This window comes from Rutidosis leptorrhynchoides, chromosome 7 (assembly GCF_046630445.1).
Source record: "Rutidosis leptorrhynchoides isolate AG116_Rl617_1_P2 chromosome 7, CSIRO_AGI_Rlap_v1, whole genome shotgun sequence".
Taxonomy (NCBI): Eukaryota; Viridiplantae; Streptophyta; class Magnoliopsida; order Asterales; family Asteraceae; genus Rutidosis; species Rutidosis leptorrhynchoides.
This window is the reverse complement of record NC_092339.1, coordinates 44269813-44282589: the sequence shown is the minus strand read 5'-3', so window position 1 is coordinate 44282589 and position 12777 is coordinate 44269813. Positions and strand designations below refer to the sequence as shown.

Sequence of the window (12777 nt, the reverse complement as noted above, 5' to 3'; positions counted from 1 at the left end):
TGAAGCTAAAACTTGTGTATTGATCTCAAGATCTACACCGTAAGCTCTGATACCATATTAGATTTCAAGAGTTAACAGATTGTAATGATCAATTTATGTATGAACTGTATTGATTTAATCAGATTGTTCTTTTTACAATTACAAGTGGTTTATATAAAGGCTATTCTTAACAGCTAATTCTATTTAGGGAATGGATCCAAATAAGCTTTGGAACCCCCTTTACAATAATGGAAAAAAGCTGTTATTTATTCAGGCCTTGTATCCGTTGAGATTCCTGCTTCTGTTACCTTGTGACTTGCTAAATCTGGAAATGATGAAGGTCAACCCTTGTGATCCTAATCAAACTTTAACCAAAACAGGAAAGTAATTTTATTTGGTTCTGTATTTTAACAGTTTATACGTATATAAATAGAACATCTTTTTCAAACTAATCGATTTTTCATCTAGACAAAATCAAACTATCCAAGAGTGTAACATAAGTCTCAATCCTCTCTTTATAATAACAATTGATGAGTATAAATATAAATATTCTCCTAAATTAACTACGTGTACTCCTTTTGTGACTGAATATTTTTGGGATGATGTCGAATTATTCAATGGTAAAAAATTAAATATCAACCCACATTTCTATACTCAATAAGTTTGTATACCATTTTGAACATTCACCTTCTAAACAACTGAATTCTTCCAAAATTAAAATGGAATAGACAGGTAAACGCGTGAGTTTATTTTACGTTCGAATAATTCTGTAACCACCAAAGTGTATTGCTAGTGAGATTGAACGTAATACCTCTTTTGAGTTAATCACAATGTTAAGTATTAAACCATGTTATACGGAGTAGTTTATATCAAAATATGATAAGATTGTTAGGCCACTCTCTATCGTAATTAAACTATTCATCTTCTTAACATTTCACATCATCGCCACATCAACACCAATATTCTATAACTAACCCATAACTAAACACTCCCTATCATGCCTAAAACAATAACCCTCTTAATAAACAACGTACAAGCAATAAAGCATTAAGTCCAAACAATAAAAACCATTGGGACCCACAAATCTATAACTAAACCTCATACTTCCATTAAATCCATGGTGAAAGCGGATAACTAAAGCGGGTAACTAGCACGTGTCTATGCTTAGTTACGGGTAATAACGGGTAATGAGCGGGTAACTAACGGATAACTAGCTGTAGATATTCATAATATAAAACACAGTAGATATTATCATTAAAAGGACAAAATAGTCATGGTACCACTTACAGTTATATCTCTATCAGTCATCAAAACATCTACTATCATTTTGACAAGTAATTGCTAATTTTCGCTTTGCAAAATAATAAGTTTATGCCAATGGGGCTTTGCCTCATTGGTCACCATGTTAACATGGTGTTCGAGGAGACCAAGGGTTCGAGTCTCGGGGGGGGGGGGGGGGGGGGGGATTTTCGTGAATTAACTCTAACCACTAACATTGCCTTTCAAAAAAAAAAAATAATAAGTTTATATCTTCCGGGTCCCAATTAAAAATTTAAAATATAAAAATAGCTTATTGAAAGTCTATTTTAGTGGTGCCCGCCAAATTCATCACAATCGTATTAAAAGTCTATTTTGCCCTTACGCATACCATCATTTTACACACAGTTTGTTTATTCAACTAAGCAAGTTTCCCACACTTTATTAGCAGTCACTTCTCTCATTAATCAGTCATCAAAATCAATATATAGATACAGATATATTGATACTATATCTGTACGTATAACCTATTAATTCGTTCAAACGAACACTCCGTTCAGCGAAAGTCGAGGAGCGCTGCGTCATCGTTCATCATTTTTAGGTATATTTTCTTCATATTCATGTAAACTCGAATTCCGTTTGATTTAGTTTCTAGAACTATCGATTAATCTATTTGAGCTTTAATATGTTTGATGATTTCATGAATTATGTCGCTGTAGGTCATTATGATTAATATTTTGTTGATTTGAATTAAAATTTTAGTACAATTCATGTTTTGTTAATCGGAATATAATTGTGTTCAGGTGTATGAAGTAGGTCAGTAGCTGTAGTTTAATGGTTTATAGATAGTTATGGTTGAAATTGTACGATATCTCATATAGTGTGATAACTATTACTTGAATTGATGAAGTTTCAATTCCTTAGTTACTTGTTGTACGGAGTATTATTTATGGATACATGCTTATGTATAACCTATTTGTTATGGTAAATAGTGGATCAACTGCGAAATATATTTGGAGAATTTTTTTAGTTTTGGCTTATTTTGACGAGTTTAAGTCGTCATGTAGCTTACATTCAGTTTGATCAATTTGGTAGAAGTACAGATTAATAATTTGTGCTTTAACATGATCGTATCATGAGCAGTTGATTGAATAAATTATTAGTTGAACTGTTTAAGTTTAATTTGAATTTAAATTTAATTTGATTATTGAAGTATAATAACGAATTAAATGGGAGCTGATCTGTGAGACTGTGATAAGGATTAAAGAGTTAGGATTGCATTAGGATTTAGGATTACTGTTATACTCCGTATTTAAAGTATAATAACGAATTATATGGGTTGTAGTTGTGATAAGGATTACCTGAGATACAATACAGTTGCTGGCTAGATATCGGTAGCTACAAATACGGGATATATACATATTTTAAATATAATAGTAATAGTAATCCTAATGCAATCCTAACTCTTTAATGCTTATCAATCTGTTGTTAGGGCGTATATATTATGTACATCTAGTTTTATTTAATTTGGGAACGGCTTATGTACATCTAATTAGTTTGGTTATTTTAGGGTAGTTAACTTGATGGTTTTACACTATTACTTGAACATGAATGTAATGTAATGGTTGATCTTGATTAATTTTAATTTGGATTGCAGAGCTGAGAAACTAAGAGCCGAGGATGGGGGAGACAGATGAAGTCATGGAAGCTGTGAAGAAGGAAGTGGTTGATTTGGTAAGGAATTGTTACCTAAACCTGTGTATATATTGCTATAATTGCTTTAGCCACTGACTTTGATGTTAATGGCTGCTTTTTCAAACTACTTTTGTTGTTGTTTTGGTTAGAGGTTCATATTCTTGTTTTCCAGAAATTTGTAATATGATTAACAACTTCGAATTTGAACCATAGGAAACGATTCCACTTGAGGAAGTTTTTGAGAATTTGAGATGTTCCAAAGATGGTCTAACTGATGAGGATGCTGCGAGGAGATTAGAGATATTTGGGCACAACAAGCTTGAAGAGAAGAAGGTGAGTGTTGTATCTGTTTTTTATATGTGTAGCTGCTTGTTACTTTCATGGTTTCAGGCTTACAATTACTATCTTTGATCCGCATATAATATTTTGTAAATTTCTGATGAGGTGATCTGAGACTCACTGAAAGTTATTATTTTCAGGAGAGCAAGTTTTGGAAGTTCTTAGGGTTTATGTGGAACCCGTTGTCATGGGTCATGGAAATTGCAGCACTTATGGCCATTGGACTTGCCAATGGAGGAGTAAGCAAACTCAACTTCATTTAAATTTGTAGATGATCACTTCTCAATTACACAAGAAATTTGAATATTGTATTCCCTACAAGTGCCTATGTTTCATATATATAAGTTCATGAAACTTGTTTATTTTGCAGAATAAACCACCTGATTGGCAGGATTTTGTTGGGATTATCACACTTCTTGTCATCAATTCAACAATAAGCTTTATAGAAGAGAACAATGCTGGTAATGCAGCAGCATCCCTCATGGCACATCTTGCACCGAAAGCAAAGGTATTATTATTATATATCATTAGAATTAGATTTAGACCTCTCTTGTGACTGACTGTACAATTGTGCTTCTATCGTATGAATAAAGGATGACTTCAGAATTTGTTGCCTAAGTTTGATTTCTTGTGTGTGTTTCATGTAAACTAAACTAAGTCATAAAATAAAACTTTAGGTACTTCGCAGTGGAAAGTGGAATGAGGAAGATGCAGCCATTCTTGTTCCAGGTGATATAATCAGTATTAAACTCGGGGATATAATCCCAGCAGATGCTCGTCTTCTTGAGGGTGACCCTCTAAAGATAGACCAGGTTTATTATTGCTATTATGCTGTTCATGCTCATTTTATATTTGATTCTCTGATTGATCCTTGTACTTGTAGCTTCAATCTTTAAACATTACAATTGTTTGATCCTGCAGTCTGCTCTGACTGGTGAGTCCCTTCCTGTTACAAAGCAACCTGGGGAAGGAGTTTATTCAGGTTCTACTTGCAAACAGGGGGAGATTGAAGCAGTGGTTATTGCTACAGGTGTGCATACCTTTTTTGGGAAGGCTGCACATCTTGTTGACTCTACAAACCAAGTTGGCCATTTTCAAAAGGTATGGACTAAATCTGCATCTGCTTGTCCTTTAAAATGATTATCCCTATTTAGAAACAAATCTTAATTTTGGTCAGAGCTAAAATTTTGGGGAAAAGGATTGTGTTGGTAATTATTTCATGATTTGCAGGTTCTGACAGCAATAGGAAACTTCTGTATATGTTCAATTGCACTGGGAATGATAGTAGAAATTATTGTGATGTATGCAATTCAACACCGTAAATATCGTCCTGGAATTGACAATTTGCTTGTACTTCTCATTGGTGGAATTCCTATTGCAATGCCAACAGTGTTATCCGTCACAATGGCAATTGGTTCCCACCGTTTATCTCTGCAGGTTAGTCATTAATTCTTCAGGTTGTTTTGATGTTTCATGTTTGATCGTTTCTTTTCTAAAAGATCTAAAACACTTTTACATTACTGCAGGGGGCTATCACAAAAAGAATGACTGCAATAGAAGAAATGGCAGGGATGGATGTTCTTTGCAGCGATAAAACTGGGACTCTGACTTTAAACAAGCTATCTGTTGACAAAACTCTAATTGAGGTTGCTTACTAGTTTCACACTGGATTAGTTTAAAACCTGTGTTACGTTAAAATCTATAAAATATCTTTTATCTTTTCAGATATTTGTTAAAGGAGTGGATGCTGATATGGTGGTATTGATGGCTGCAAGAGCTTCTAGGGTGGAAAACCAAGATGCAATAGATGCTGCAATTGTAAGGGAATTGGCTGATCCAAAGGAGGTAGGAGTTTTATATCTTGAGTCATTCATGTGTTGCAGTAAACTATATATTAATGAAAGGGTTCTATTAATGTGGTGTCAAGTAATATCATATGTTGCATATAGGCAAGGTCTGGCATTCATGAGATCCATTTCCTTCCATTCAACCCTACTGATAAGAGGACTGCATTGACGTATATTGATGGTGAAAATAAAATGCATCGTGTCAGTAAAGGTGCCCCTGAACAGGTAAATCAAGTGGAGTTGATACACTTTTATATCATAAGCAAAATTGTGAAAGTAGTGAGTTGGGGACGAGTCGGTCGGGACGAGTTGGTCAAGTTGGGACGAGTTGGGCGTTGACCAACTTTGACTTTTAGTAATAAATGAATTAAACATAAATATATGTGACACATAAATATATCAATCATAAAAATATATATTTCAAACGATATATGACACAAAATCAAATTTTAAAAAGTATAAATTTTTTTTTACCTATCTTTGACTTTTAGAGACTTTGACTGACCCGACGCGTCGGCAGACTTTTACAACAGTGATTATAAGTGACTGACCTTTTTCATGTGGTTTATGGTGGTCAGATTTTGAACCTTGCACATAATAAATCAGACATTGAGCGTAGGGTTCATCATGTGATAGATAAATATGCTGAGCGTGGTTTGCGATCCCTTGCAGTAGCATACCAGGTACAAAAATTTTATATTAATGACCAAAAACGATCTTGCATTACAATTGGGTCAGTGTTATTTTTATACAGTAACATAATAATTGAACAGGAAGTCCCGGGCGGAAAGAAGGAAAGCCAAGGAGGTCCATGGGAATTTATTGGCCTTATGCCTCTTTTTGACCCGCCCAGACATGATAGCGCAGACACAATCAGACGAGCTTTAAATCTTGGTGTAAGCGTCAAAATGATCACAGGTCTGAACTATTTCATTATATAAAAAGTAATAATTTTTATTGTTATATGGAATCTACTTAAGAACATGAAACATAAAGTAGAATTAGAATTTCAATTTGTTTTTTTACCAAACTTATGTCCATGATTGTTTATATGTCATCACCATTGTTATGCTTCATCTCATTTCTCATTCCAAAGTAATTCTACTTATATTTTCAGTTCTTCATCTTTTTTTTTTTTTTAATCATGAATAGGTGATCAGTTAGCAATAGGAAAAGAAACAGGGCGACGTCTTGGAATGGGGACCAACATGTACCCTTCATCTGCATTACTGGGACAGAACAAAGACGAATCACTTATTGCTTTGCCCGTTGATGAGTTAATAGAAAAGGCTGATGGATTTGCTGGTGTCTTTCCTGGTAAATCTCGTTTATATATACAATGTGTTCGAGGTCATATAGGATATGTTGGAATAACAGCATGTATATATATTTTTTTATCCAGAACATAAATATGAGATAGTAAAACGTTTGCAAGCAAGAAAACATATATGTGGTATGACTGGTGACGGAGTAAATGATGCACCGGCTCTTAAGAAAGCAGACATTGGAATTGCAGTTGCTGATGCAACTGATGCTGCTCGTAGTGCATCTGATATTGTACTGACAAAAGAGGGTCTTAGTGTCATTATCAGCGCAGTACTAACTAGTCGAGCTATCTTCCAAAGGATGAAGAATTACACCGTGAGTTTAATCTCAAATATTAAGAAACTATTTCATTCATTTATGAATTCTAATTTTTGTTTTTTTTTTTTCTTCTTTTTTTCCTCTAGATATATGCAGTTTCCATTACTATCCGTATTGTGGTATGTTACAATGCTGCTTCAACTTTTGCTATATACTACTATTTGTATGCTGTCTACTTATTTTCACTCGCATTCTTTTCATCTCTGTTTTAACAGCTTGGTTTCATGCTACTGGCCCTCATATGGAAGTTTGACTTTCCTCCCTTCATGGTGCTGATCATTGCCATTCTTAACGATGGTTAGAATTTTAACTGAACTCTTAAAAAGAACTATTATGCTAATTCCAAAATAAATTAAAAGTTAAGGTAAAATGTTGGATTTACAGGTACGATTATGACAATTTCGAAGGATAGAGTGAAACCGTCTCCTCAACCAGACAGCTGGAAGTTGTCAGAGATTTTTGCTACAGGAATAATTCTCGGTACCTACTTGGCTGTGATGACCGTTATTTTCTTCTGGGCAGCATACGATACCAACTTTTTCCCAGTAAGAAAATATCTCTTTATAGTATATTCACCCGTTAGTTTTCCATCATTTGCTGTTTGTTTAATCAGAACTGTATTTGTGACATTTTGTAGCGTGTGTTTGGAGTTTCAAGCCTTCAAAAAGGCGCCCGAGATGACTTTAGAAAGCTAGCCTCTGCTATATATCTACAAGTAAGTACCATCAGTCAAGCCCTCATATTCGTTACCCGATCCAGGAGCTGGTCCTATAAAGAACGTCCCGGAGCTCTCCTTTTTGGCGCTTTCTTAGTTGCTCAACTGGTAAGTGGAGTTATAAATAGCCTCCTTTTTTTCAATTTATTAATTTTCTAATTCTAATATTCGTTTACATCCGTTTTTGTATCAGATTGCAACATTGATAGCCGTTTATGCAAACTGGAGTTTTGCTGCAATTGAAGGAATCGGATGGGGTTGGGCTGGAGTTATATGGCTTTATAACATTGTATTCTACATCCCACTTGATTTCATCAAGTTTTTCATTCGATATGTTAATAGTGGTCGAGCTTGGGATCTCGTTATTGATCAAAGGGTGAGTAAACTGTTCACTGGCTATTATTATCTGATGCCACTCTTACTGTATACTTAAAATATAAGTTTCTCTTCTGCAGGTTGCTTTCAATAGGAAAGAAAACTTTGGGAAGCAAGATCGTGAGCTGAAATGGGCCCAAGCACAAAGGACACTTCATGGACTGGACCCACCCGAAGTTCAATATGTTAAACGCAGCAACCAGTATGAACTTAATCAAATGGCTGAAGACTCTAAACGCCGAGCTGAGATGACAAGGTATGGTACCATTTTTTGTGCTTTCTTGAATGGATTACAGATGATGGGCTAATTATAACTTTGTTTGAATTTAATTTCATAAGTTTCTGCAATAATTCATTACTGATGTCATCTTATAAATGTTTGATGCAGGTTGCGAGAGTTGCTTACGCTGAAAGGTCATGTGGAATCAGTTGTGAAACTCAAGAACATTGACATAGATACAATCCAGCAATCATACACCGTATGAGAATCAGGTCATAAAAGTGGAGTTTTCAAAGTTTCAAAGTACGAGTCGTCTCATTTAGAGCACTATCGGAGGATCTGTTAATAGAATAGTTCACCCTCCCCAATCGAACCCTTGCATAGAATACTTAAAACTTCATGCAATATTTGTGTTTACATTTTCAGTTTTGTATTATTTCTCTGTTTTAAATTGTCTTGTCATCAAAATCTTGAACTCCAATAGCAGCATTAGTTCCAGGGCATAATAGCATTAGCAATAGCAATAGCAATAGCAATATCTGGAGCTGATAACAATTAACTGATGGAATATATCAATATATGGAATATATCAATATATGCTTGTATATACATACAACTACTGATAAGCTGCTTCAAGTCTTGTTTCAACTTTAGTGGTGACCCAAATTCAATCCTCAAACACTACAAATTTGGACCTTGCCTTAAAAAAGTAAAAATCTTAAATTATTGTGCAGTTGTGTTGTTATATGGTTCACAAACACGTTCAAATTTACAGATTCAAGCCCCCCATAGCAGATAGGACAAATTAGAGAACTTAAATCCATACCTCTAAGAAGGGCTAGGTTCAAAAGAGTCGGAATTCGGTCAAGAAGCAAATGCCATTAAGACGACGTAAACTCTCATGGGAAGAAACTTGTTCCATTTGGTAGCTATCTGCATCGAAGGCAAAAAGAAAGAGTCGAGATGAACACGTGCACTTGAGACAGAAAAACAACCATCTGAAGAAGAAAACCATAAACAATCATCAGGATCATTAGAAAGATGGGTGTGCTGAAGATCGTTTAGCAACACAATAACTTGAGCATCATTTGTGTTAGGAAGAAGGGATCGCCTGGACGTTGGGAAATATAAATTTGGGAGAAAAACAACTCTATTACTCACAAGAATAGATTTACAGAGTATTACAAAACTCTTACAAAAAAAACTCTCAAAACTCACACACACTCTCTAGGTTGTGATTACACTTCTCTGAGTGATTTAGGATGATTTACAATGAAAGTTTGCATCTCTATTTATAGCAAAAATTCTATGGCGGTGAATGGTGTGAACGAAGAAGGTTGGCGGAAGTTGGCGGCCGTCATCGTGTTCAAGTTTGCTACTTCCGTATGAGTTGTTCAAAGCTGTAAACGTTGAACATCTAGATGGCAGCTGGAACAGAGTCATCTAGATGACGGCCGGAAACCACTGGAAACCATCAATTCTCCCCCTCCAGCCGAATCCACGAACATTCCAATTATGTCTCTGCATAACTTCAACTTTTCTCGAGTCACCACCTTTGTTAACATATCCGCAGAATTCTCCTTTGTATGGATCTTCACTAGTCTCAACAGTTGTCGATTAATTACCTCGCGTATCCAATGATAGCGAATATCAATATGTTTTGTACGGGAATGGTACATGGAGTTCTTGCTCAAATCTATAGCACTTTGACTGTCACAATATACCTTGTACTCCTTTTGCTTGATTCCAAATTCTTGAAGATAACGCTTTAACCACAACATTTCTTTTTCAGCTTCTGCGGCAGCAATATACTCTGCTTCAGTTGTGGATAATGCAACACACCTCTGTAGTCTTGACTGCCATGAAACAGCTCCCCCTGCAAAAGTGTAAATGAATCCTGAAGTAGATTTCCTACTATCAAGATCTCCGGCCATATCCGCATCTGTATAGCCTTCCAAGATTGGATCAGCTCCACCGTAACAAAGACATAGATTCTTTGTACCTTTAAGATATCTGAGAATCCATTTTACCGCCTCCCAATGCTCTTTCCCGGGGTTCGAGAGAAAACGACTCACTGTTCCCACTGCGTGAGCAATATCGGGACTTGTACACACCATTGCATACATCAAACTTCCAACTGCTGAAGAATGTGGTACTGAAGACATCTCCCCGATCTCTTCCTTGGATGAGGGACAAGAACTCTTGCTTAACTTGAAATGGTTAGCTAATGGAATGCTAACAGGTTTGGCATTGTTCATATTGAAACGTGAAAGCACTCGTTCAATATATTTCTCCTGAGAGAGCCATAACCTTTTATTCTTTCTGTCTCGGGTTATTTGCATTCCCAAAATCTGTTGAGCCTGTCCTAAGTCTTTCATGTCAAAAGACTTAGAGAGTTCCTTCTTCAGCTGGTTGATCTTCGTTGCGTCTTTCCCTACGATCAAAATATCGTCTACATATAGTAGAAGAGCAACGAAATCTCCTTCAGAAAACTTCTGAATGTAGACACACTCATCTGCTGCAGTTTTCTTGTACCCTTGACTCACCATGCACGAGTAAAACTTCTTGTACCACTGCCTAGGTGCCTGCTTCAAACCGTACAAACTTTTCTTCAACTTACATACGAGGTTATCTCCTGAAACCTCAAAACCTTCTGGCTGCTCCATGTAAATTTCTTCATGTAAATCTCCATGAAGAAAAGCTGTCTTTACATCCATCTGTTCAAGCTCCAAGTTCATACTTGCGACCAATCCAAGTATGACTCTAACTGAAGTCATCTTGACTACTGGTGAAAATATCTCGTCAAAATCAATCCCTTTCTTTTGTTGGAATCCTTTGACTACAAGTCGTGCTTTGTATTTCACCACTTTTCCACTACCATCCTTTTTCAGCTTGAACACCCATTTATTTTTCAGTGCCTTCTTCCCGCGTGGAAGTTCTACAATCTCATAAGTTTGATTTTTCTGCAGAGAATCCATCTCATCCTGCATTGCGAGCAACCATTTTTCTTTATCCTTATGAGTTACTGCTTCATGAAAACTCTCCGGTTCTCCATCTTCAGTAAGTAGAAGGTATTCGGATTCTGGATATCTACTCGATGGAATCCGACCTCGTTCAGATCTACGAACTTTTGGAACATTCTGAGGAGATCCACCATCATCTTGACCTTGTGATGGTTCTGGAACGTCTGGCAGATGGGGTTGTGGCTCCCCCTGCTCAGCACCGTCATTTTCCTCATTATCTTCTACTTCTGGAATTTCTTCCTGCACTGAAAATTCATTTCTCATGAATGATTCCGTTGTTGCCTCTGGCACCTGAGCAGCAACATTTGTCTTCTGAGATATTGTGGGCTTTTCAATATCTTCTATTGTCTGGCTTTCATGGAACACTACGTCCCTACTTCTGATCACCTTTTTCTCCTTTGGATCCCATAATCTGTATCCAAATTCTTCATCTCCATAGCCTATGAATATGCATGGAGTGGTCCTTGCATCCAGCTTCTGCCTGAGCTCCTTGGATACATGTGCGTACGCCAAACATCCAAATACTCTTAAGTGAGAGTATGATGGATCCTTTCCAGACCAAAGTTTCTCCGGAACTTCAAAATTCAGTGGTACTGATGGAGATCGGTTGATCAAATAACAAGCGGCTCTGACTGCTTCTCCCCAGAATGGCTTTGGCAGCTTAGCCATACTGAGCATGCTCCGAACATGTTCCATGATTGTTTGGTTCATTCTTTCTGCTATACCATTATGTTGAGGGGTACGTGGGACCGTCTTCTCATGTCGGATGCCATTTGATCTGCAATAGGCATCGAACTGCCTGGAAGAGTATTCACCGCCGTTGTCGGATCGAAGACACTTTAACTTCTTTCCTGTCTCACGTTCTACCATGACATGGAACTGTTTGAAGTAATCGAACACCTGGTCCTTCGTCCGTAAGAAATATACCCACACCTTTCGAGAAGTATCATCGATAAACGTCAGAAAGTATCGATTGCCGCCAATTGATTCAACCTCCAAGGGACCGCAAACATCAGAGTGTACCAGACTGAGTAACTCTGATTTTTTCGTTGAAGAGGAATTAAACGAGACTCTATGCTGCTTACCAAACAGACAATGATTTCAAGGATCTAGCGCAGCATCCTTGTCTACATTGATAAGCTTCTTCTTTATTAGGGTAGACAACCCTTTCTCACTCATGTGACCGAGTCTCTGGTGCCATAAATTTTGTGAAGCCTCCTTTTCTGCAACATTAATACTGTCTGTGCAGATCTTCACATGAGTCTTGTAAAGTGTGCCACAAATGTGTCCCCGAGCGAATATCATAGCGCCTCTTGACAATTTCCATGTGCCTCTACTGAAATGACTATCATAGCCCTGTTTATCGAGAGCTACTCCGGAAAGTAAATTCAGCTGAAGATCTGGCACATGGCGGACATCCTTCAAAGTGATTGTGCTCCCGGAACTTGTGTTTATCTTGACATCACCAATTCCGACAATCTCAGTGGAACTGGAATTTCCCATCTTCACAGCTCCAAAGTCTCCAGCTTTGTATGTTGTGAAGTATTCCTTGTATGGAGTCACGTGGTAGGAAGCTGCAGTATCTACCACCCATTCTGTGTCTTCTCGTGAGACGTGAAGGCATGTCTCATCATGGGTTGAACAATAAGCTACATCACCTGTGATAGCAACTAATGTTTCTCC

The 12777-nt window shown here is 36.9% G+C and overlaps 1 protein-coding gene across 1 annotated transcript; it reads left to right on the top strand.

Annotated features, from left to right (window-relative positions):
- The first annotated feature begins 1685 nt into the window (after positions 1-1685).
- LOC139858337 (plasma membrane ATPase 3-like) lies at positions 1686-8496 on the top strand. Its single transcript, XM_071847194.1, has 22 exons — positions 1686-1837; positions 2894-2970; positions 3145-3264; positions 3411-3509; positions 3641-3778; positions 3948-4082; positions 4192-4371; positions 4501-4707; positions 4797-4916; positions 4996-5115; positions 5220-5342; positions 5696-5800; positions 5891-6035; positions 6270-6434; positions 6520-6758; positions 6848-6880; positions 6977-7058; positions 7146-7306; positions 7399-7584; positions 7670-7852; positions 7932-8107; positions 8240-8496. The coding sequence occupies exons 2-22, from the start codon at positions 2917-2919 to the stop codon at positions 8334-8336; spliced, it is 2868 nt and encodes a 955-aa protein (XP_071703295.1). The 5' UTR covers positions 1686-1837; positions 2894-2916; the 3' UTR covers positions 8337-8496.
- The last annotated feature ends 4281 nt before the right edge of the window (positions 8497-12777 follow it).